General features: G+C 36.9%; 2 protein-coding genes across 8 annotated transcripts in view; one reads left to right on the forward strand and one right to left on the reverse strand.

Annotated features, from left to right (window-relative positions):
- Positions 1-45: 45 nt before the first annotated feature.
- Positions 46-13,995, forward strand: HIGD1C (HIG1 hypoxia inducible domain family member 1C). 3 transcript variants are annotated; one of them, XR_014023914.1, is made up of 4 exons: positions 46-404; positions 1,087-1,218; positions 5,597-5,663; positions 6,337-8,124. XR_014023914.1 is itself a non-coding variant. In XM_081309093.1 (3 exons), exons 1-3 carry the CDS (start codon positions 1,125-1,127, stop codon positions 13,963-13,965), a joined length of 294 nt encoding a protein of 97 aa, XP_081165219.1. In that variant the 5' UTR covers positions 1,110-1,124; the 3' UTR covers positions 13,966-13,995. The 3 variants fall into 3 exon arrangements, 1 of the variants encoding a protein (XP_081165219.1); XR_014023915.1 differs by lacking the exon at positions 5,597-5,663; XM_081309093.1 differs by lacking the exons at positions 46-404; positions 5,597-5,663 and adding an exon at positions 13,901-13,995 and having other exon boundaries at positions 1,110-1,218; positions 6,337-6,471.
- LOC308657400 (natural resistance-associated macrophage protein 2) overlaps positions 12,099-27,205 on the reverse strand; it is a 38,628-nt gene continuing 23,521 nt past the window's right edge. For all 5 annotated transcript variants that reach the window (XM_081309085.1, XM_081309089.1, XM_081309088.1 and 2 more), the window contains exons 15-17: positions 26,678-26,831; positions 25,086-25,139; positions 12,099-18,702 (exon numbers count right to left, since the gene is read on the reverse strand). In XM_081309085.1, the coding sequence (XP_081165211.1) occupies positions 18,625-18,702; positions 25,086-25,139; positions 26,678-26,831 (286 nt within the window). In that variant the 3' untranslated portion in view covers positions 12,099-18,624. The remainder of the gene's footprint in view (positions 18,703-25,085; positions 25,140-26,677; positions 26,832-27,205) is intronic.

Genomic DNA, 27,205 nt, shown 5'->3' on the forward strand with positions numbered 1-27,205 from the left:
AAGATTCAAGGTCACAGAAGTTGGAAGCTCCCCTATAAAGGCAGATTTAAGTAAATGCATCCTCTTCCAAAGCCTTCATGTTGATTTGTTGTTGATGTTTGTTTTGGTTTGGTTTGGTTTTACAATGCTGGGATCAAACCCAGGGCTATATCCCCCAACCTCACCTTTCTTAACTGTTGTCCTCAAAAGCATTAAATTTGTGGCCAGGTATTTCTGTCAGTTTCTAACAGAAGTGGTGAAAACCTTGGCCAATACCAGCTGGCCACTCCCTCAGCGTGTTTGTTTCTAGGCTTTCCTATTATCATTTAATTGGAAATCACAGGGAAATGTGTTCAGGGGCTTACATCACCTGTTCCAATCTACGGCCTCGTGTTCAAAGACCGCCAGAAGACAGCAGGTGGAAGGTATTGAGCTTTTGCCACTTACTGGGTAATATTTTCTCATGAGATCTCATTCATAGGATGAGGAACTGTACTTGAATTTGGGGATGAAAATGGTGGGTTATATGGGCAACAGACTGAGATGATGTTCAACCCATTGTGATTGTAGTTGCTCTTAAAAGTGTCTTCATTCATCCTGTGTAGACAAGGAAGCTTATCTTCCATTATCTGACCTACCACCTGGCATACAGTAGATGGGTGCTTGGTAAATGTTGAAATGATTTTATAATGCCCCATACATTTTGCAGAATTGGGAGTCATGTTCTTCCATCATCTGTGATTCTGGAGATATTTTTACCTGTGTTGGCACTGCCATATAAAAGAAACTGTTCTTATTGTTTGGGGAAAAAAGCCTGAGGTTCTTAATGATTTCAAATGCTGTGCTATGAAAGAAAATTGAATAACAGAATTATGATCTCGTGTTCACTTTTACTCAGTAATCATGGAATCATATTACCAGTTTCTTTTGTTTTTCTCCTATACTTTTTCCCCACAAATGAAAGAATTCTGTAGTGAAAAATGTGAAGGACGAAGAACTATTTATTTCAGTTGAACAGATAGGCATGTCAAGCAAATGAAAATGGAAGAGCCCATTATCAACAATGTATTGGGAGAGGGTAAATGGATTCTTTTGAATGATTCACAGCAACCACGTTGATCTCCTATTGTTACGAGAGAGAAAAAATGTCTTCAGATAACCAGTGGTCAGCAGAGGAGGAGGAAGGCCAATTATCCCGACTGATCAGGAAATCGAGAGACTCTCCCTTTTTCCCTGTAGGTAAGTACAAGCCTTGACTGAATACTAGAAAACTGTAGTAACAAAATAATGCCTTACCTTTGAGGATTGAAATGTCTCATAAAACTGATTTTTTTCAGGTTGAAGCTAATTGCCTTCTAAGCATGAATATGAGTTGATATTTCAGAGTAATTTCTAGTATGAAGTAAGTCCTCAAGAATTGTTAGCTATAATTATTTGGAGCATCAAATTTCATTCAGTTTTATCCATTTCATTAGAGGTCTATCTAAAATTATTAGTTCCCAGCAAGTCATGTCTTTACCCTGTACATAACTCCATGCTTTAAATTTTTGTGTCTTCTGTTTATAGATATTTGTTTCTTCATTATTATTTGGGAACCATTAAAAACTTCTGCTTCTAATGTTCTATGGCATCAGAAGTTAGATACCCAAGCTCAAAAAAAAAAAAAAAAAAAAACCCTCTAAGTTAATTCAGTGTGAAAGCCTAGTTCTACCTTGACAATTGAAAGCATGAACTCTGTGATGTTTGTTTTGGCTACTCAGCCACCATTTTTGCTGGCATCCTGATGTGTTCCAGATGTTAAGACTGATGGTTAAGTAAACTCCGAATTAAAGAAATGGTATTATAATTAGATCTGTATTTTTATCTTTATTTGTCTCTCCTCATACATTTTTAGCATATGCTTACATTTTCAACAGATAGTATATGTAGGCAGTTTTTAAAAATATATATTTAGTTGGACTGAGAACATAACTCAGAGGTAAAGCACTTACCCAGCAAGCATGAAGCCTCAGCACCTACCACCCCAAACAAAGAATGTAAGCATCAATAAATCTGAGCATTTTTCTTTGTCCTCTGTTTAAATTGTCTTGAGCATTATTATTGTACACTACAGCCTTGTGTTCATTCCATTTGGAAACTATTAAAATAATTTACTTAGATTTGACTTACAAAGGTTTGTGAACATATTAATTCCATAAAATCTTACAAGCAGGTGTAAGTCATATGCTTCCATTAAGTGTCACTGCAGCTCCAGCAATTTCATGTCATTATTCACCTTTCAAAAGCACCAAATTTTATTTTACAATATTATATTTAGAAGTTTCACTTAATTTGATTAAGACTTCATAAGAAATTGAGGCAAATAATTTAATAGCGATTTATTTATCTTCCTTAGCATTTTTAACTAGAAAAACAATTTAAGAACATGATGCTACTTAAACAGATGACTCTAACAAACAGAGATTAATCACTGTCCTGTAGAACATTAAACTATTTTCCAGAGACATTTAGGGTGATTAAAGCAGAAAGATGAAAGTGTTCCAGCTAAATTCAATTTTATATAAACCACAGAGACACTATGTGAAAAAACAGTAAAGGTTCTGACTTTAATCTCTAAAACAAACATTATCAGTTTAAGAAAGAACAGAACCTTGATTTGATCAAGAGAAGACAGCCAATTTTTTGCTAGAAAATAAATAATGATAAGATTTGGATATATATCATTGAATAGTTTTGCTTAGCTATTGTTATTTTAGTGATGTTTACAGGATATCCTGCTACAGGATGGAGTGTCTTCTGCAAATAATTTTTTAAATTAATTAATTTATAGTAGAATGCATTTTGACATATAGTTCACAAATGGAGCACAACTTCTCATTACTCTGGCTATACATGGTTCAGAGTCACTCCACTAATGTAATCATACATGTATATAGGGTAATAATGTCTGTCTTTCTATCATCCTTCCCATCTCCACAACCCCACCCCTCCCCTGACTCCCTCTACATAAACTAAAGTTCCTTCATTCTTCCCTATTCCCCTGCTCCACTATGGATAAGCATCTGCTTATCAGAGAAAACATTTGGTTTTTGGTTTTTGGGGATTGGCTTATTTTACTTAACATGATATTGTCTAGTTCCATCCATTTACCTGCAAATGCCATCATTTCATTCTTCTTTAAGCCTGAGTAATATTCCATTGGGTATATATACCACATTTTCTTTATCCATTCCTCTGTTGAAGGCCAACTAGGTTGGTTCCATAGTTTAGCTATTGTGAATTGAGCTGCTATAAACATAGATGTGGCTGGATCACTGTAGTATGCTGATTTTAAATACTTTGGGTATAAACTGAGGAGGTGGATATCTGGGTCAAATAATGGTTCCATTCCAAGTTTTCTGACGAATCTCCATACTTTATGCAGATAATTTACAAAACATTTTTATTCATTATCTTGAACCATTTATGTGATTATAAATATAATCTACTGGGTTAAGGGTATACTTCAGTGGTACAGTGCTTCCTTAGCACACATGAGGCCCTGGGTTCACTCTCTAGCACTTCAAAATAAATAAACAATAATAAATAATCTATAATGTATCTACATTGTTCAAAGTTGTCTTACAATGACTATTAAGGTCTCTGCATACATTATATGTATTTAAAATCTCTGTTGAATGATTACTTGATTTTGTGTCTTTCATTTACCATTTCATATATAGATTTGGGTATTAATACTTCCCTTTCTTATAATTTTTAATAAGTATACAACTTGGGCCATTTGAGTTGACAGTTTTCCCATGAATATTTTTGTGTCATCTCCTTTTGCTTTATATTCTTGAAGTATGTTCCCCAAAGTAGAATTTCTAGGGTTCTTTCCAAAAAGATTTGGGCAAACTCACAAAACTTTCAGCATTGTAACTATTTCCCTAATGTGTCTATCACATAATTTGTTATTTTATTGTTTTGATACATTGTGGTACACCAGTCATTTTAATTTCAATTGCATTTACTGCTAATCGTCCTATAAAATATACATACAAATGTGGTTATTTATTCTGATTCTTATTTCTACCTACTAATTGGATCCTGAAAGAACAAATATATACTCACCCACCCAGAGAAGCACACATGTGCCAACCAAGTTAATGAAAACATGCCATCCCACATAAAAACCAACTGCATTTCTATATACTAACAACAAACAACTGAAATCTGAAAGTAAAAACATAATACCATTTAAAGTCACTGTGAAGAAAATAAAATGCTTAGCTACACACTTAACAAAACATGTATGCTGAAAATTACAGAATATTAATGAAATAAATCAAAGACTTTAATAGATGACTGTGTTCATAGATTAGAAGGTTCAATATAATAATAATAATAATAATAATAATAATAATATACATGTCAGTGTTCCCCAAATTGATCTATATGTTTAAGGTAATTCCTATTAAAACCCAGCAACTTTTTTGTAAACATAGACAAGCTTATTATACAATTTATATGACAAGGTACAAATCCTAGAAGAGCTAAAACAATATTTTTAAGGATTAAGTGTAACAACTCATTCTACTGGATGTTCAGACTTACTGTATATCTATAGTAATCAAGACAGTGTGATTAATGATGGAGAGACAGATATATAGATCAATGTGATAGAATACAGAACCAAAAAAGTAGCCCACAGTTTTATTGTACAAAAGTTTCCTTTATTCTTTTTTCAACATATAACATTTTGTCATTGTCAATTTCTACTAAGTCTGCCTTATCCTCTTATAGATGTTGTAAATATACTATTCTATTTTCCAGGGTTTGTTGTTGTTATTGTTATTTATACATTTTTAATATTAATTTTTAGTTGAACACAATACATTTTATTTTTTTTATATGGTGCTGAGTATCGAACCCAGGGCCTCACACATGCTAGGTGAGCACTCTATCACTGAGCCACAACCCCAGCTCCCCTCCCCACCATTATTGTTTATATTTTTGTTTTGTTTTGCATTTAACTCTTGCCCATCCAGATTTTTGGAGGTATGGGGGAGGGTCTAGCGTGAGGTACAAATTCAAGGCAGTCCTTCTTTTATTTATTTATTTTAGTTGTAGATGGACACAATACCTTTATCTTATTTATTTTTATGTGGTGCTGAGGATCAAACCCAGTGCCTCATACTTGGGAGGCAAGCACTCTGCCACTGAGCCACAATCCCAGCCCCAAGACAGTCCTTCTTTACATCAATAAATTGTACTACTGACACTTACTAAATAATTATTCCTTTCTCTGTTATTTGATTATTTTTGGTTTGTCATGGTTTAAGTTCTCAGAGTGCTTTAAATCTCTTTCTAAAATCTTTCCTATTTATTTGGTCAATTCTCCATTTTAAAGCCAGTAACACGGGATCTTGGTTGTTCCAATGGGATATGTATGGCCCATACCCCCCAATACACACCTGGGAATACAGAAGTATTTGTATAGAGTCTGGATTTTTCTAGAATAAAATATTTCTTCCTAGACTCGTGTACTTCTTATGCATGTATTTAGACGTTTTCTGCTCTCATTAAAGTTTATTGTGTCACTTTTTACAGAACAATGTTTTTATCTCTTTCCTAGATTTATTCCTTATTTGATGACAAGAAGAGAGGAGTATAACCAAACACTCAAAAGCTATGGATGTGGGGTCAGTTCACTCACGGGCTAAATTTCTTGCTGCAGATAATGGCCTTGTAGCATGTACAATTTGAACTCAGGCATCAGGAAAATTAAAACTGACTAGATAAGTTACTAATCTAAATAGTTCAAGTTGATCTGGGAAAAGCAAAACTTTTTTTTTTCAAATTCAGGAATGTCAAGGACCCATTTCAAATTCTGGTGCATCAAATCTAGCATGGTTCTTTTAAAAGTATACTTTAGTATAGGCTGAGCATCTATAATCTGAAAATCCAAAATGCTCCAAAATCTGAAACTTTTTGAATGCCAACATAAGCAGAAAATTCCACACCTGTCTTCATGTGACAAGTCACAGTCAAAACCCAGGTACACTAAAAACATTGCATAAAACTACCTTCCATCTATGTGAATATAGTAAATATAAAACATAAAATAATTCTGTGTTTAGACTTGGGTCCCATCCCCAAGGAATCTCATTATGTATATGAAGATATTCCAAACTCTGAAGAAACCTGAAATCGACTACACTTCTATCCCAAGCATTTCAGATAAGAGATACTCAACCTGCATCTGGACTGCTTGTCTTCCAAATAATCTTTCTTTATACAGCCTTTCGTTTAACTCTTTGAGCTCTTGGGAATTCTTGCCTCTGTTTACTTAACTTATATTTAAAAAATTCACAGGTATAGCAGGCTTTGTGGCTGTGGTATCATATGGTCTTTACAAGTTAAAGTACAGAAGAGATCAGAAAATGTCCATTCATCTTATTCACATGCGAGTTGCTGCACAAGGATTTGTTGTAGGAGCTGTGACTATAGGTAACTTCCTTAATTTATATCTTATGTTCAGCTGTCTTTGAGAATATTTTCATTCTATTTATTTGTAGTAGAAAATGAATAGTGGGTGAAGACTATATAATGGAAGAGAATGTTAAGAAAGACATCTTCACTTGGTCGACAGTTATGGGCTTAATTTCTTATGATTTTCAGCTCATAAAACCCCCATTAGAGAACTAGAGTGATGGATTGTTATGCTCTATAGTGAAAAGAGAGCACTAAGATCAGTAGTGATCTGTCCCGGCGCATATCAATAGCAGATGTAGTTATTGGAGTAGTTGAATGGGGAAGATATTTTTAGAGCCCACAAATCTATAAACAGCCTTGTTCTACTTTTAGCTTTGCATGGTGGCAGCATGGTAGCCAAAGAAGTTTATCCAAGGCAGGATTTACTGCTAATTGAAAACTTTTCCCAAGTTTGAGCAATAGGCAGATCTTTTCTTTTTTATTAACCCCCAAATTAGGTAAGGCCTACCTGGTCAAAACCAAAGAATCACTGTAAAGCTATCTTAGTTAATTCAGATTATAACAAAACTAACTCTGTTAGCTGTGCAATTAGATACACCTAACAAGAAGTCTATTTGGGAACCTAAAATATTCTTTTTTTTTTTTTTTTTTAAAGAGGGGTCAACATAAATCGGAACAAGTCACAATGTTCTCATCCCAAATTAATGCTTGCAGACTAGGGTCAACCTAAGAGTAGGGGGATCATGGAATGATGGCCATAGGTTGTATAGAAGTTCCTGGCATGAAAAGAATTGGGCTTCTGCTGTGTTCTGCCTTCCAACCTCATGCAAAATATTTCTCATGAACTAACCAGGGAATAAAAGTAAGGGAATTATGGAAAATGTTGTTACGAGGTTGCACAGTTGAAGCATCCACCACTGTCCAGCCCTAGTCAAACAGGTATCCTCATTTCATCATACTCCAAATAAAAACAACAGCAAAATCAGCTATCCCTTATGAAACCCCAAACATGTTAATTCTCTCCCAAAACACAATATGAAGTCCCTTTGTCCATCTTTGGGTGATGCTGATTCCTCATTGAGCTAAATCACCTTCCCCTGTGACATCCTGTGGCTTAAATCCTGACTTATAAGGTTAACTACTATTAATACTTCTTATATTAAATAATAGGTGAGTCACATGTAGTAACACATGCCTATAATCCCATCTACTCAGGAGGCTGAGGGAAGAAGATTTCAAGTTCCAGGCCAGCCTCTGCAACTTAATGAGGGACCCTGTCTCAAAAAATAAAAATGGCTGGAGATATAACTCAGTGGTAGAGCATTCCTGGGTTCAATCTTCAGTACTGGGTGGGAGGGTGAAAATAGCCAAATGGAAGTGGGGAATAGAAAAAAAATGGGTAGATATATATACAAACATATACATACCAAAATAAGGAAGAAGTACTCAAAATGATCAGAGGCTTTGTTTCTACAACTGGCCAGGTAGTCATAACTGGCTTTTTAATTATGTTTTTCCATTACTTATTTCACAGTCCCTTTGCCTTCAGCAAGCATCTTGGCTACTCATGATTACTGGACTGATGATGTGACCCGTACCTTCATTTCTGAAGGGTCCGGGTCATTAGCCATCCTATATTACACCCTAGAGTGGGTGTAATTTTCCATCTTCTTTTTTTTATTTTTATTTTTTTTTATTGGTTGTTCACAACATTACAAAGCTCTTGACATATCATATTTCATACATTAGATTGAAGTGGGTTATGAACCCCCAATTTTACCCCAAATGCAGATTGCAGAATCACGTCGGTTACACATCCACAATTTTACATAATGCCCTATTTCCATCTTCTTTAACACTGGAGATAAGAGTGATTGATGTACACCAGAAGATATCATGTATTCTAATTCCCCCTTGGTAACAGATCAATGTAATAAACTAAGGTGACGTCCTATGGAATGAAAAGATGATCACAATCCCTGCAGACTAGATTACAGCATAGGGCAGGAAGTTTCACACAGCCCTAGGATTGGACAGTGCAAGTATACTGCAGGGCTTGCCTGGTGAAAAGCAAATTGCTTATGGTCTTTACTAAAAGGTCTACAGAGAAAAGCAATCAGTTGCACATTCAATAGCAAAGGTTGTGTTGACTTCCTCTAGTTCACTACAATTAGAGTGAACACTGAATGCATTTCCCACAACCTTGAAGTTTACAGGAACCCAATTTCATTCTCTAAGTTCCAACTATCCTCAGCCAAAATAAACAAACTGAACAGGGATGAATTAGGAAGCACCACCCTGGCATCTCTGAAGTTCTTGATGATGGCACTAATCTTTATAGTCCCTGTTGAAATCTAGTAATGCTTTGGTTTACTATTTGAGTAGATTAAGGCAATCAGAATGACATCAACTTTTACTGTTTGAGTAGATTAAAGCAGTCAAAATGATGCCCTTACTTCAGTGTGAGAATTTTGACAGTTGCTGAGTGTCTTTTCAACAATCCAAAACTGGGAATAACATACAGTATATTCAGGGAAACATGAAGCTGCATGCAAAATGGAACTACTGCAAAACAACACTAACCATTTCACCTCTACCTTGACTACTGCACCACACTAATTCTACCAAAGAGGCAATCAGTTGTCAATTCAGAAGCAGTATTCAAAAATCCTCCATAAATATGATTATTTTTCCCTTCTTCAGTTTACAGGTACCCTGTTAAATAGATGCAAGTTCCTTTGGGGAAGGCTAGAAAGAGGATATAGATATGAACATATATATTGTGTGTATGATATATAAAAGTAAACACACACACACACACACAGTTTTGGGGGGAGAAGGGGAAAGCTTATATAAAGAAGGTCTTTCCTGGCATCCTTCCTCATTCAAGGAACACTAGGTCTGTAAATTGATTCTTACCTAGGAATTGGTCAAGGGACAATGGCTCTCTTTTGTGATGAATCAAATCAGACTTTTATTCACTAGACCTAGACCTTTATTGCTTATATGCTGTCCAATACTTTCACTTCTAGGGACACATTCCAATTAGCCAATGCCAAAGATCTCTGTGGCTTGCACTATTCTGATGTTTGCTTAAGTGTTGCTACCCATTCCATTAATCAGGCTTTCCTTATCTTTGTCAGTTAAATGGTGCCACCTGACCCCCATAACACCAAGATGCCACTGTGCATATTGAATTCAAAGAGCCTGGGAGTTCACACTGTCATTTCTGGTTTACAAATAGTCACCATGAATGCCACTGAATGCCACTGCCACCTACACAAGTGCATTTCCCACAACCTTGTGAAGGGAGCAGGTGTGCTTAGGGAATAGGTGAGCAAGATAGATTGACTCTGGCATTCTAACCCGCCTCATCTGGATACCTACTTCTGTGGCAGCCTCTCAACCTCAGCACTAATGATGTTTGGGGTTGTACTGTTCTTTGTTGTGGATGGCTGTTCTGTGCATTGCAGGGTATTTGGCAGCATCCATGGTCTCTACCCACTAGATACCAGAATATCTTCCCACTTTGCATCCCCAGCTTGACAACCAAAAATGTCTCCAGACATTACCAGACTCCCTTGGAGAACAAAGCTTCCTCTAGTTCACAACTACAGCTCTTCCAAGGAACTTCTAGTACTGCAACTTCACTGAATGCAGATTACCTTTTGATCCAAGTTGTAGTCATTCTTAGGTGGGGTCAGAAGGACTGCTTCTACTAGCAAAGAGATCTCAGTAAATATATGGATTCAAGGACCCATTTCATTGAAATCTCCATTTTTCCCCCATCCCAATTTTTTTCCTTCTTTTTTTTAACCTTTGCTTTATTTACTTATTTGTTTTTATGTGGTGCTGAGGATTGAACCTAGTGCCTCACATGTGCTAGGCAAGCCCTCTGCCACTGAGCCATAACCCCAGCTCCCTCAGTTCATTTTCAAGGTTCTCTTTCCAAAGCAATGCCAATTTTACATTGAGGTGACAAGTTTAAATTGTGTTGTGACTAGCTACTCACAGGATGAGATCCTGTGTGTGGTTTTCAAAAGTATCAGCTTCATGGCTTCAGGAGGGAAGAGTTTCTTTTGGGAAAAGTTTTAAAGCTTACATCCTCCTCACCAGAACTGGTGCTAGCAATTAAAACCCTGAGCCTATTATTTGCTTTTTGCAAATTCTCCAGCAGACTTAAAAGTAATCAGCCTCATTATATCCTTCCATGGCACTGAAGACCTGTTCACTTAAAACCTGACTTTTTACAGGCACTTGATTAAAGAATCCACAGTCACAATTTAAGGAAGTGTCTTGCTACTGAGTGCCATGAACTGCTAGCATTCTTGTTTCCACCGAACAAATGGTCATTAATGCCTTTAATTAGATTAGAGAACCAATTCCAGATAACCCAGAGCCGATTCAGAGAACCTATCTTTGTGCTCTGTTCCTCTGGAAAGAACTTAACCTTGTGCTCTGTTCCTCTGGAAACACTTCTTTGCCACATTCTGCATCAGTCAAATTTCAGTCAGAGAAGTAAAACTACCAGTAGTGACATGTGAAAAGGAATATATTCTAGAGTTATGACTTTAAACAATCTCAGAAGCTGGCTAAACAGTGAAACTATTGCTTATGTTTCTGATTTGGGGCCTGAAGTTAGCAAGGCAACTTTGAGAAGAAAAGATAAACTAGAATCTGCAAGGATGAGCCACTCAAAAAACAGGTGTTGCATGCCTGTAATGCCAGCAGCTTGGGAGGCTGAACCAGGAGGATCCAGAGTTCAAAGTCAGCCTTCTAAGATGCCTGCAAGACCCTGTCTCTAAATAAAATATTTAAAAGGGCTGGGGATGTGACTCAGGGATTAAATGCCCTTGGGTTCAAATCCCCAATACAAAAAAAAAAAAAAAAAAAAAAAAAGATAAGTGGTATCTAGAGTCAGTCTCCCTGCCTTTCTTCACGAGAGACATGGAGAACTTGGTGCCCTATGTCATTGAGCTATAGTACATCTGGCCCAGGAGCCAGAGAAGCTAATGAAGATCCAGAAGCAGCTGAAGGAGCTGTGGGCCTGGCTGTGGCCCAATAACAGTGAGTTGAGCCAGCAGATAAAGCACAGTATGTACAAACTGTACCAGAGACAGTCACCCTGTATCAAGCATTCAACCTTCTGAGTGTAAAAAGGACATGGCAGCTGCTGCTCCAACTTCTACCTTCCAAATCTCTTGCATAACATCCAGTATGAGCCAAGATAACAAGAAGTATGCAGGAAAGCAAATTCTGGGAAGCATAGTTACATCTTAGCTACATTGAAACAAAATAAATCCAGAATATACTTGTAGTGATAGTTAGGAGAACATAGAAGATGATGATGTGAGCTGGTGAAAGGTCTAAACAAAGGAGTTAACATACAAAGTGGCAGTTTAGAAAGATACTTAGTTTAATAAACATCAAAAACAGGCAATACAAAAACTATTCAGAGATAAACAGGGAGTCACATTATAAAGGCAAGGAAGAAAATTACTATTGTAAAACTCAAGACAGTGATTACTTGTGGAAAAGAGAGAGGACTGTGATCAGAAACTGGAGGCTTCTAAGATGCCTGCAAAATTATCTCTCTTGACTCCTGCCAATTTCAGTGTCTACAAGTATTTACTAATGTGGGCATTTCGGTTTTATGTGCTATATATTCCAGGTATATTATATTTCACCATGAAAAAATGTTAAAAGGAAAAACAAAATGCCTAGGTTGATTTGCAAAGCAGAAGAAAAAAATAAAAACAGAGAAACCAACTAGACTCTGACTTAGACCTGAATTAAGACAGTGACAGTGGAAAAAGAGAAACAATGGATTCCTGGGATAGAGAGGACTTGGAAACCATGAGATCAGGAAAAATAAGAGAAATCAAAGATGATTCCCAGGTTTCTGGTTTGTTCTGATGGGAGGTTAGCCTTTCACTAATATAGAGAATGAAGAATAAAGGGCAGATCTGGTGGAAGGGTAAGTGTTTATTAGGCAAAGGAATAAAAGCTAACATTTAATGAATACTTTTGGTGTGCTAGCCACTCTGTTATGTATTATCACCTCATGTAATCTTAATAAATGCCTATTTATACACCACCTTGTATACTGAAATACGATTCAATAATGAAAACTACCACCTGGAGACCATCAGATCCCTGAGGTTGAAGTCCCCGACAAGACTGCCCTTATTCAGATGTCCACCACACTCTCATTTCCATAAGCTTTGGTATGATCCAAAAGGCTCAAGAATAATAGACACTCCAATTACTTGGAAAATCCAAGCATTTTAGAGTCCCATACTATGAAACCAGGACAAAGTCTTTATTATACCATAATGTACCAAACCTATCTTCTGGGATAGGGATAGACTATCACCCCCATTTTACACATAAAGATACTGAGGCTTATAGAAAAAAGTTGTTTACACTCACATGTAAATTGAGTCCATATCTTATTGACTCCATATCTTATGAAGTCCTTTTTTTTTTCTCCTTTTTTTTTTTTAAATTGAACCCAGGGGTCTTTACCACTGAGCTACAACTCCAGTCCTTTTTATTTTTTCAGAGTCTCACTAAGTGGCTGAGGGTCTTCCTAAATTGCTGAGACTGGCCTCAAACTTGGGATACTCCTGCCACAACCTCCCAAATCACTGATTATACAGGTATATGCCACCATGTCCTGCTCAAATTAAACATCTTTGGGCTAGACTTGTATCCACCAATTCTAGTAGTGTTTCATTACAAAATTATGCAGACTTATACCTCAATACACCATCATGTGGAGATTCCCAAACAACTTATTGACCTTTTATCCTCTGTGTACTCTATGAAGATTTTAACAAGCAGTCTCAAAAAGAAATCAGAAGAAACATGAAGGATTCAGACAACCAGATAGTTAGTTTAAATTAATGACCCCCTAACTTGCTTTTGTGGATAAGCATTTGCTGAGATCCAGGAATTCATAGAAACATCTTTCCTCTTCCAAAGAAACTCCAGCTGCTTCCCTCCTTTAGCATGGCCCCAAAACCTTGAGAAAGCCATACATATCATCTGCCTAAAAGCTAACTCACCCAATTAGATTGTAAATCCCCAGGGTCAGGGATCAGAGCCATTTACCTTTATTTTCCTTAGGATACTAAGCACAAGTAGACACTGAATAAGTGGTTGCTAAATTGAGAGGCCTATGTTTCCTTTTCTTAATAGCTGGTCAAATTTGCCTTCTTTCCTAGCATCCCACCAATATATTTTTAAAAAACTTTAGGGTGATATAGAAACAGTATAACTTCAGACTGATACTGATCTTAAAGGACTTTTTAAGGGAGCCAAAAATATTAGTAAATGAATTATTTTCATATTCTAGGGCTAATTTCAGAAAAATATAAGTGGGAGAAGTTCAGCAATTGTTTTCCATGGATTCTCTATTGATGTACGTCTTTGTTTCTAGGTGTTCTCTATTCTATGTATAAGGATTACATTAAACCGCGATTCTTCAATGCATCCAAAAAATGAAGCTATCTGATGGAAGCAAGAAAGACATGAGGCTTTGGAAAACTTTTATTATGAAGAATGAATTTTCTTTGAAAAACTGTTATGAAAAATGAAACTGCAGAAACATCAGAAAGAATTCTCATAACCTTTGTATATTATTTCCAAAGCTTTAATAAGTTGATTTCCAGATAAACAGTCATAGTCACTTTATTGGATTAAACAAACCCAGGGGCACTCAATCTCTGAGCTATATTTCCAGCCCTTCTTATTTATATATATATATATTGTGGGGGTTTCTTTTTGTTGTTGTTGTTGTTGTTGTTTTTGGCATTGGGAGTCAAACCCAGGGTCTTATATATGCTAGACAAGTGCTCTATCACTGAACCACAACCACAGTCCCAGGCCTGAAAATATATTTTTAATCAGGCCACTAGAAAGAATATACCCTCTTGGTATACATTCATCATTTAGAACAGATTAACTGTGCTTTATTAGAAATTGGCCTTTCTTACAAAACTCAAAAGCTTCCCTAATTTTCAGACAAGAAAAGGAATATATTTGTTGCTTTAAAAAAGCAGTGCTAAGTAGCCATGTTGCCAGGTGCAGTATTGCACACCTGTAATCCCAGTTACTTGGGAGGCTGAGGTAGGAGGATCCAAGTTCAAGGCCAGCCTGGGCAATTTAGCAAAACCCTGTCTTAAAGTAAAAAATTTAAAAAGAGCCAGGGATGTAGCTCAGTGATAGAGTGTCCCTGGGTTCAATCCCCAGTACCAAACAGACAGACAGACAGACAGACAGAGACACACACACACACACACACACACACACACACACACACACACACACGAGTAGCTATGCATGTGAACACCTACACAGGATAAAAGAGAAAAGTTAGAAAGAACACAGGATGTTCATTTATCCACTACATCTTGGGTAAAGGAGAGAGTCATATCAGGAAGACCCTATAAACAAATCCTATATGTTTGAATTTGCAAAAAAAAGACAGGACTACTTTCGCTGGCTACTGGAACCGATGCCTTACTACTGAACTACTTCCTAAGCCTCGTTATGTTTAGCAAGACATTTAAAGTGTGTATGTGTGTAGTACTATGGACTGAGCCCAGGGCCTCATGCATGCTAGGCAAATGGCACTCTACCACAAAACTACATCCCCAGCTCTTTTCATTTATTTTGAGACAAGATCTAAGTTGCCAGGCTGACCTCAAACTTTCATTCCTCTTACCTCAGCCTCCCAAGTCACTGGAATTATATGCTTGCCTTTTATATCAGGGTGACAGTTATGTAGAAATAGCTGCTCAGTAACAATTACTTAATTGGTCTTTTCCTGACATTCATCTGTTACACTTTAAATTGTATATATTAATATCTGGATGTTGTGGTTTGAATAGGGCTTGAGTATGTCCCCCAAAAAGTTCAATGTGTTGGAAATTTGGTCCCCAGTGTGGTAATATTTAAATGTGGTGGGACATTTTTTATTTTTTAAAGTACTAGGCTTTATCTTGTTCTCTTTTTGAGGTACTATGGATTAAACCCAGGGGCACTCGATCTCTGAGCTATATTTCCAGTCCTTCTTATTTATTTAAACTTGCCATGACTGGCCTTGAACTTGTGATACTCCTGTCTCAGCCTCCTGAATTGCTGGGATTACATGCAGCAGGTGGTGGGACTTTTAAGAGGTGGGGCCTGGGAATTGATTACATTACCAGGGACACTGTATTTGGAGGTGATAAATGGAGATCTCATGAGACTGAGTTAGTTCTCATGAGAGCAGACTATTATAAAAGAGGGAGCTTGACTCTTAAATTGCTCTGTCTGGCTTTTTGTCAACCTATGGGAGCTCTCCCTATCATACATGCTATCACCATGATACACCTACCACATGACATAGTAAAGAGGGTCCTCATCAAAGTTGAGCCAATGACAGCATCCTGCTTTTGAATCTCCAGAACTGAGTGCTAAATAAACTTCTTTTCTTTATAAAGTATCCAACCTTATGTATTTTCTTAAACTAACAGAAAGCAGACTAATACACTGGATAAGCACACTATCTGTAGAAATTTAAAGTTGTAAATCATAAATTAAAGAATGATTAAATGTTCTTAATTGCCAAAAAGCTTACCCAAGACTCACTCTTTAGGTATCAATCTCCTCTATTGGTTTTAGTGTGATTCGGTTTACTTTGTTATCAAATTTTCTGATTATGGGAGCTATGACACCTCTGGGTAAATATTTACAAAGTTTTACATACTCAACTCTGTTCTAGTAACATACAGTTAAAGGATGGAGAAGAGTTACAAAAGCTGGGCACAGTGGCTCATGCCTGTAATCTCAGTAGCTCAGGAGGCTGAGGCAGGAGGATCTTGAGTTCAAAGCCAGCCTCAGCAACTTAGTAAGGCCCTAAGCAATTTAGTGAGGCCCTGTCTCTAAACTCTAAATAAAATATTTAAGGTCTGGGATGTGGTTCAGTGGTTGAGAGCCCCTGGGTTCAATCCCCAGTACTAAAAAAAAAAAAAAAAAAAAAAAAAAAAAAGAGCTACAGAACTCCCCAGAGTATTTAACCTCAGTTTAACCAACCACCTCACCTTTCTATGAGTTAAAATCAGGATGTTCATCTAGAGTTCTTATCTGTATGAAACACAGATAAGTTTTTCAGTATAAAAACACTGAAACTTCAAATTTTAAAGTGAGAACTTGTAATTCATGTTAATTCACTCTCAATTTTAAGATCTGAAGGACACTAACCTAGGCTGCAGTGTTGCTGCTCTTTTCTGAACTCTCAAGAGCCCCTGAAGTAGAAATGAGGGAATTTTAAAGAGTCATTTAAGAAAACTCCCTGATGCTTAGAAGGCCAAACCATTATAATGTAGGTAGGCGATGTATGGATTAAAAAAGAAAGAGAAAGAAAAACCAAAAAAGGTAATAAGTTTTTATGCTTTTGTTTTGATCTGTTGTGGTACTTGGAATTAAACCCAGGGGCACTCTATTACCAAGCTGCATCCTCAATTTGAGACAGTTTTCCTAAGATGCTGGCCTCAAACTTATAATATTCTTGCATCAGCCTCCTGAGTAGCACCATCAAGCCCAGTTTTAAAATAAGGCAGAGAGGTCAGACATTTCACTTTAATGCTGAAGAGGAAAGTAAAGTTCAAAGTCACACAAAGGCTGCAGGGTTTGCAGATTCAACCTTGGAAATCAGACGGAAATAATGAGTGATATCTGGGGTATATGCCACCCTGGGGTATATGGCATTGGAAAAAAGATACCTGCCATTCAGTTCTAGCCAAGTGCACTTCCATGCAGGAATGTGGGCCCAGTGTGACATATCTTCTGACTCTCCAATCAGATAATTATGATAAAACTTTTATTTATATATGTATGCATGTAAGCATACTGGATAGAATCAAACCCAGGGCTTTGTGCATGCTAGACAAGCACTCTACCAATGAGCTATATCCCTAGCCCAAATTTAAATCAAAGAACTTTTTCATTATAAACATTTTAAGAAAGAAAATTAATAGTATCAGGGATCAAAAAAATTTACTAACTACATGTCAGCAGGCAGTTTGTGATAATGTAGACTAATTTTCCAAATCCCAGTCTAGTAGTAATCTCATACTTCTTGGTACAAATATCTTATAATGAAATGCTTAGCATTCCCTAGGACATTCAACAAAATAAATATTAGCTACTCCTAGAAACAGACTTTGGACCTAGAAATGGTATTTGGAGTATTAATGGGAAAAGTGGAAAGAAAAGACATTGTAGAATTATACAAATATTAGAAAGAATATTAATACTTTGATTGTGTTGTGTCAGGACTTAGAAGAATGAAATGCTATTAGTTTCTTCTTTTTCTACCTAAAACTCAAATGCTAGAATAGGCTGAGTTAGACTACAGTGTGGGAAAACAATTGATTATCACTTAAAATATGGTTTCTAAATTTGTTACGACATATTAAGCAGGTTGACAAATAACATTGTATCTCTGGTTTAATAACTATAAAAAATTTCAAGAAAAATGATAACAAAGACAATACTAATTACAAAGTATGCAGGTAACCAGGGTTAAATAAGACCACCAAATAGAAGAAATGATTTCTTTAGAAATGATGGTTAATATTAGTAGATACCAAGTATGTAATGTGGCTGATTACAATCAAAGTAAAATGTAACTGGCATAGTAAAGTATCACTTTATAAGACAGTCAATTGGATCAGTTCATTGTGAGAAAAAAAACATTTCCTTTCCCTTCTCACTTGTGATCCAAAGATGTAATTTACTTGAAGAATTTTTTTTTTTAAAAAAATACAAAATATCCATTAGTTTTATATAACATTAAAATCTTACCCAAACTGATGTTCAGGTTTACATAAATATATATAGATATATATTTTTTAAATCCCAGAAGTCAAGACACACCCCATAGGGGTATGTGGCCAGCACAGGTAATCATTTAACTCTGGCTATTGTTTGTTGTGAGGTGGGTGGGTCGATGACCTAAATTTATAGTTGTCAGTTTTTAATCCCATTCCCATGAGGAAATCTTTGCCTTTGTTCAAATGAACAAAACTCACCTCCAAACTAACAGAGGTATGTTAAGACATCTGGCACAATAGGGCTTAGAGAAAATGGTTCTTATACAGTCTCTCAGGCTGTTAGTCATCTTGACATAAGTGAGTCAGCATCCACAGTGTTCAGAAGGTAGAGTTCAGGCTGAGCTGTCAATCCCAGGTGGTACTAAGGACAAAAAGGTGAAAGAGAATTAGATTGATTTTCAAGTAGTTAAATACTGAAATGGGTATTTAAGTACCTATAGTCAGCATATTAATTTAAACCTTTTTTAGTACTGCTGTTTTTCTTTCAGAAAAGACATAGCTAACGCATGATTTCTGATATTTAAAATGATAGAGCTGCTGAGATAGGTAAGGATAAAGATAGTGCCAATGTCCTCAGTAAAAGAGGCACACTGCCCCACGTTGGGACTTCAGACTAGGATGAGAGCAAACATGCACTGTTTTGTATTTTCATTCTGTATGTATTGGAAATCAGATTTCAAACTGTCTAACTCCTGAGCATTGTAATCCTGACCCCATTATCCTTTGACACCCAAACAGAGAAAAGCCTTTTACTTAAAAACAAAAAGATAATGTGATGACAGACAAGATAACCTGTGGGTCTCAAATCTTTGCCAAACTGAATAAGAGTCATCTCAGCTGCTTTTTTTTTCTCCCCAGTAACAGGGGTTAAACCCAAGGGCACTCTGCCACTCTCCCAAGGCCTTTTTATTTTTTAATTTTTAAAATTTTGAGACAGGGGTTGGGGGTTGTGGCTTGGTGGTAGAGCACTTGCCTAGCATGTATGAGGCACTGGGTTCGATTCCTGGCACCACATAAAAATAAAAACAAATAAATAAAGTATTGTGTCCATTTGCAACTAAAAAAAATATTTTAAAAACAAAATTTGAGGCAGGTGTGTGCCACCATGACCAGCTTTCACCTCAGCTGCTTTTAAACATTTCCACACCCCACTAGTACAGAACTGAATCCAGATGATTTGTGTTGAAATCTGGGAAGTTATAGTTTTTCTTCACTCTTTTTCTTTCCCCTGAATATAACTTGAGACAGTCACTAAGTCTCATTTTAGCCTTCGGTTGTTACTCAGGACTTCAGGAACGTCACTGCCCTGGACCTGTAAGTTAAATGCAGAATGCAGACTATAAATAGAAAGAATTATTGCTATTACAGGATAGAGGAAAAGGCCCTGGAGTTGGCATCAAGCCCAAACTCCATCTCTTCCTATGATGCTAGTCATGTAATGTATCCTTCTGGAGCCTTATTCTATGATTGGTAGAATGGAAATAAGTGTTACATTGGAAAATGACAAGTACACTAATATCCTTTCTCATACTACTCTATTTTAATAAATATACACAAATTTCACATTACTAATTGCCCTGTATAACCTCACAGGAGTCATCACAATGAAGGTGAAAAGATGACATACACCAGATGGTGCCGAGCACTGAGCCATTCTCAACTAGTGGGCTAGGAAGATGCTGGATGACCCTGGCCTTAGGGCAGGAAAACAGTTCTTCAGACCAGCTTGCTTCCTCACTTTAGTGCTTTACATCACAAGTTTCACCAACTAACAGCAATTGTCAAGACACACTGACAATTCATCGAAGCCTTTCCCAAAGACAGTGGGCTTCCTCAAAATGCAGTAAGCAAGGGCTGCATTTATAGTTCAATGACACCATACAGTGTTATCTCTTAGATGACTTAGAACTCCTTCACTGAAGATTGTCATGTGGTTATGAGACATTGATAAATGGGGCTCAGTGGCATAAGAATAGGCTAAAATGGTGACAGATAAAGTGAATGAGTCAACCTATTATTAGTCTTAGCTATTATCAGTTTAAGACCACAAAAGGCCCTGACCATTTTCTAAGCATTCTAAAGCATTCAAACTTACTTCTTAAAATTTAACACAGGGACTGGGGCTGGGGCTCAGAGGTAGTGTGCTTGCCTAGCATGCATGAGGCACTGGGTTCAATCCTCAGCACCACATAAAAATAAATAAAGGTATTGTGTCTATCTACAACTAAAAAAAAAATTCTAAAAAAATTAACACAGCCAAAGTCTACCAGTTGGCAACTTCTGATCTAAATCATATTCAAGCATTAATCAGAGTATCAAGCAAATGATTTGATGAGTTGGTGTTGCTAAACAAAACTTGGTGTCTTAATCCAGTGTGAATAGTACACTATAATACAAGATGGTTTGAGATGAACATGTGGGCTCTGACATTAAAAGAGAAACTGCCCACTGCCCATTTATTAGCAATGTCATACAGGTGAGTTACTTTTGGCTTTTCATTTGCCTCATTTATATAGAAGTTAATCCTCTTTGTTATAAGGTTTGAATGAGACAACGCAAATGCTCAAACCAGAACTAGCACATGGTAATAATTTAGCCATTCTTACATTCAATTCATATGCTGAAGTGCTGGGCAAGACTAATATGCTTAGATTCATTTGTCTTAACAATGAAGAGGCAAAAGTATTCTGAAGGGCAGAGTTAGAGGAAATATCTCAAATTGGGGTCTTCAAATTGTTTTGTATCCTATTAGTTCTGAATAAACCAAAATTAAGAACAGAGAACTAAGTGAGGGACACCCATATGGAGAAATTCTACAGGACTACTTAGGGTATTCAACTCCTATAAGAAGGCAGGGAAAGCTTTAAATACAAAGGAAAAATGAAGTTCTAATGACACTCTTGGGATAAATCAAGTGCTTAGATTTTCCCATCATATGTCTGGGGACAGAGCCAGAAGTTTGTTATGCCTGAGCTTTGCCTTTGTTTTTAACAAAGGGTGCCAATATTTCCATATATGTCAGAGCTGCCAAAATGTCCATGTTTACACGGTACTGAGGATTAGAACCCAGGGGCATTCTACCACAGAGCTATGCTCTGAGCCTTTTTTTTTTTTTTTTAAATATTTATCTTTATTTTATTTTTACGTGGTGCCAAGGATAGAACCCAGGGCCTTGCACGTGCTAGGCAAGCACTCAACCACTGAGCCAAAACCCCAACCCTACTCTGAACCCTTTTTAAATTTTTCATTTTGAGATAAGGTCTCACTAAGTTGCCCAAATTTATAATCCTCAAACTTGTTACCTCAAACTTGCAATCCTCCTGTTTTAGACTACTCAGTAGCTAGAATTACACACATGCACTATCATGTTTGATTTGACAATCCAGTTTTTAGTGTGTGTGTGTGTGTGTGTGTGTGTGTGTGTGTGTGTGTGTGAGAGATGTTGGGGGATCAAACCCAGGACCTCTTGCATGCGAGTAGGCACTTTACCACTAAGTCATATCCCCAGCCTTCTCATTTGTTTCTAATCTAATTTTGGTTTCTTTCCTCATACTAATTTTTGGTGGCAGCAAATACAGAATGTAAAACTACTTAAATGGCGAGACAAGACTAAAAAGAGACAAATATTTACCTTATAATACAGAAAGGTAGGATTAAACTTCAAGTTTAAATATGGTAAAGGTGTGACTTTTAGGTATAGCCAAACAATCTATAAGCCCAAATTTGTAATCCTAGATGTATAAACAGAAATTAGTGTCTTGGTGAAAACTAGCCAGTCATCTTTTTTTTTTTTTCCTTCAGTAATGCAGATTGAACCCAGCTGTGCTCTACCACTGAATTACATCCACAGCCCTTTTATATTTTTATTTTGAGACAATGTCTTGCTAAATTGCCAAGGCTGGCCTCAAACTTGTAGTTCTACTGTTGAAACCTCTTGAGTTACTGGGATTAACGATATGTATTACTGTGCCCAGCTCTAAACCCAACCTTTTGTGACTAAATCCATTTAATGTCTCTATCCCTTCAAAGAGAGAAGCACTAAGTTGTATGGGTTTAGTGTGTCATTCCAGATGGTAACTAATATTTCAGTATTTCTATATCAAAGTTGTTGAGACACCATTAATAAAATATTTCAAGATTAAAAAAAAAAGCAAACAACAACCAGGAAACCAAATTGGAAAAGGAAAAAAATTTTTAATTACAAATCAAGTTCACATATTGTTAAATGGGTACTAAAAGTTTGGTTTTAACCACTTCTAACATCACTAGCTCCTAGAACCTCACAGGAGCCAAATTTAAATTTTTTCACCATGCCTATTAATTTCCAGCATATTATAGCAGTACAATTATTTCATTTATGGACATTTAAGTCACATTTAAGGACAATAAGAACCACTTTGAAAAAATACAATTGTATATCCTTAAACATTCCACAAAAACATACTGCCAAAAATAAAAATGCACATGCTGGCATTGGAGGACTTAAATTTCTACATATTGTTTTTTTTTTTTAAAGAATTTTTTTTAATATTTATTTTTTAGTTTTCGGCGGACACAACATGGTTGTTTGTATGTGGTGCTGAGGATCGAACCTGGGCCGCACGCATGCCAGGCGAGCGCGCTACCCCTTGAGCCACATCCCCAGCCCCCTACATATTGGTTTTAACACTCAAAGTACTGGTTGAAGTATACCTTCTCTCTGCAAGGACAGAATGAATTAAGATACTGTTTCTGATGCTGTAAACAGTACAATCACAGCGCTATAAAATACAATTTAACTGGGAAGAAACATTCGATCATTATAAGTCAGAAATATTAGCTTTTGCCTGGATTCCTAAATGTTTGTAAATTTAAGACTGGCTGGACCCTCCAGGCCCAGGGCAAAGGCAAATGTTACTATACAACCTTTACAAGGATTTATATATATATATATATATATAATTTTGGATTTTTCCTACTGCAGCCAAATAATAACTTAACATGTCAGATCTTGATATTGTCAGAATAACTTTAGGACCAGTTTGGAGAATGATGGTAGTAGGGGGAGAGGGCAGGTATGAGGGGGAACAGTTAGTGGAATGGTCATCTGTGATTCTTTATTGCATTACAGCAGGGGCAAAGAAAAATGACAGTCAGTGAAACACAGTACTTTACCCTTAATGTCTCATAAAAGACTGTCTGTGCTTTTGACTATGTGCAAAATGTCAGTAATAATCTTTTGCAGACTCAGATGAACAGAGAACATCAATCAACTGGGACTCCAGAAGGAAAGCTCCAAAAATGAGAAGTCCTTCCATGTCATTCCCATTACCGTTCTCACCAGATTATGGCCTCGGAACACTTTTGCTTATTGATCTCCAACAGACAAATGTGATTTGATTTGACAGAATCACACAGCCTCAGGCTCCACAAGTAAAAATGTCAGAAGTGGCTGAAAGAGCAGCAGCTCCATGATGAAGACACCCATTTCCTCTAACTCCAGAGCTCCGCCATGTGGTCTGTTTTCCCTCTGAGGGAACTGCTGAAGAGAGGTAGCCTGGTGCCACCTTGCTGAGGGAACTTGGAACCACAGCGACAACTACTGACTTGCTGACACAGCGTGCTTTGTAATGGTTAGGTCCATATAGCTCCTGAGATTGCTTTGCAAGACATCTTGAACATGCAGCTGAGTGTTGCATCAGAGAAACATGATTTGGGCAAGAGGTGTCTTTCAGGAATAAAGCAGATGGTTCTTCTTTCCCTTCTGAGTCTTCTCTCCCCACCCCCAAAGTCTCATGAGAAAGTCAGTTTATAAATGCTGCTATCTTTTTCTATCACCCCCCTCTTAAAGGAGGAGGGTGACGTTTTTATAACTACATGTACTCAAGAGTGAACGTCAGGAAAGTTCTGTGGTAAGAGCTGTTATTAACCTCAGACTCCCACAAAAATCCTGGTAACCTTTCAATCTCTGAGAAAAACCTTCAGATGTGATTAGTAACCACCAGGTACAGGTGAGTTTTGCTGTTTGTTCATTTTTTACCTTCATTATGCATTCCCACCCCACTTAACTTCTGCTGAGAAACTTAAAGTGGAAGAAAGTCAAAAGAATCCTGAGCCTGACAGAGGCAGAGCTATCTTGATTTTATATTTTATATGGATGAAATCACTAGTTGAGACTTTTATAATTAAAATAATTGAAAGAATATGCATAAAAGTATTTCTCAGCCTCTCAAATCCATTATCTTCTGATAAACAAAACTTACAAAACTACCACATCTGTACTTGGTATTATGAAAAATTTTACTATATTTCTTTTTAAAAAAACTTTTTAAAAAACATAAAAGCTGGTTTAGAATCATGCATGAGAATTTTCCTTCAAAAGGCTAAAATAAACTGGCTCTTGGGTAGCTACTTAAGAATTTAGTGTTGGAATGACAGCAGCAAATATTAACTTTTCAAAGATCCTACCTAATCCAGTTCTTAGATCTCAGGTAGGATATCAGAAAGGGAAACAAACAAACAACATTAATAAACAAACAAACAAAAAAAACCCCTTCATCTTTCAAATGAACATGAAACAAAGGCTTTTCCAACCAGAATTTGAGTCTGTGCAACAGCACATACTTATGGCTATGTTCACACAGTAAACCATAGAAACACACTGGCTCTGATGGCTACCTGCGGAAGACAGACAGACTGATCCAGTGTTTACTTAGTATAGTCACTGGTGGCTTCTTCAGTCATCAGGACTTTAGAGATGCTTACCGTGTGACCACAGTCCAGGAAGGACATGCCCAGTGCAATCAAACATTGCCAACCCTAGAAGATAAAACACAATCATCATTCACCAGGCTCTGTGAAAAACCCTCTCACCCAGCATGACTGCTCATAAGGTTCTGCTCAGATGCAACTGATCCCTTCCTTAAACATCCAACTTTGTCCACCTTGGGGATTTCTACAACTAAGGTTGCCCAACTAACTCTCCCAACCTCATGCCCCCTTCAAAACTTCCTGGAGTCTGCCTTCCTCAACAAGTTTGTCCTGCTATTTAAATACTGAGTTCTCTCTGTTCCTGCTGCTCTGTCTGTGGCTTATTTCTCTAACCCTGATGACCACTTTGTTTCAATCTCCTGCAACTCCCCATCATAAGGAATGGGAAGAATAACTGACAAAGACAATGGCATAGTCTTCTGAGCTTCTCCGTGAAGTTCTATTTGGGAGATAAACAGCAGAAATCTTCACCTTGGAAAATGGAACTTCAACAATCACACTAGCAGTCTCACGCTGACTAAGGACAACTCAGCAGCTTCATACACAATTTATATGAAGGAAGGATTCTCCTGACTAATAAGGAGATTTTCAAAGCAACTGCAGTCAAGGATATATTCAATTATTTAGATTTCTTAGATCCTAGGGTCACAATAACCCTTGTTTGACTGAGGTTTATTTGGAAACGAAAGAGAACAGATATTCCAATCTAAGACACACTTTTCCAATATTCACTAATGTTGTTTTTTCAATCAGATACCCAACCTGTGGCAAACACTGGCATGAAGAATAGGTTAATGTTCTAGAGATCAATAGCACATCTCCAGCCTCCATTTTTAACCATTTCTGTAGCAGAAATGGCAAAAATCCTGCTGCTTCTTATTCCCAACCCTCGTGTTTTCCAGAGACACCTGTTTAAAGTAGGGAGGTAGATTTTTTGTTATTGCTATAACTATAGCAATTTTCACTAATATTAGCAATGTTAAAGATCAGGAAAACAGAATACATAATTCCATGTTCCCAAGACAACTACAATTATCATTTTTACAGAATTTACTCCAGACTTAAAAAAAATTTTTGGATAATTTGGGTACAAATAATTTTGCATTCTTTTTGCATTGTTGCTATAGTTTTATAACCAGGATTTTCCAGATAACTCCAGAATAATTCAAAGGGAAAACACTATTTACTTACTTCCTTAAACAGTAAGTAGTAGAGCGGTGCCAAGCCATGAGCCTATCTGTATCCCACCCCAGTGCTCTAAATCTCACTGCTCAGTCCCCTTCAATTCCATCTTCTACTACTCTCCACTCTATATACTGCTACCTTTTTTAAATTTTCTCAAACATTACTACACCCTCTTTTTAAAAATTAAGAAGACTATAAACAAGCGTTAGAATAATGCTAGCCCTTAGGAACCAAAGTAAATAAAATGATTAGAAATATACATAGCTGATTATTAAACTACCTCAATGACCAGGAGGCAGAGTGCCTTGTGCTCTTTAGAGTCTATTCATTTCTGAATGTCAGGTAGCCGTCTTCTACCATCCCAGATACCCATGCCCCTGCCTCATCAAGACTGTACTTACCAAGTAGAACACAAACCCCAGATAAGCCACACTGATCACAGCCGCCACGACATACAACACCACGTGCCCTAGTTCCTGGACATAAACCACTACAAAGTACATGTTGATAGAAGACACAATAAGGACCAAGATCCCACCAGCAATCCTCCAGCCTCTGTGAAAGAATCAACAAAGTCACTGGTGGAAAAATTCAGTCTGGCCATAGACAGAAAAGGAAATGGCATTTTGAGGGGTAAACAGGACAAGAGTTAGAGTCACTGCAAAAGGAACTGAAAAATAGTTCTTATTATGTCCCAGATTTGCTTAAATAAGTCAGACAATTACAGGAAGAAGGAAAGAAAAAAGTACTATTAAGTAAACCCTAATATTTAAGACTATAGAAAAGTAACAAGGCTTAGAAATACAAAGAGCCATCTGAGGAGAGTCCTTTGAAATGCAACAATTCATTTCAAATATCCCATATCCACTTAAGGTATATATAAAAGGCATTAACTTATGCCTTACTAAGATCAGTGGCTAAAGCTAAAG

This window comes from Spermophilus citellus (genome assembly GCF_964194105.1).
Source record: "Spermophilus citellus genome assembly, chromosome: 10".
NCBI classification, from domain to species: domain Eukaryota; kingdom Metazoa; phylum Chordata; class Mammalia; order Rodentia; family Sciuridae; genus Spermophilus; species Spermophilus citellus.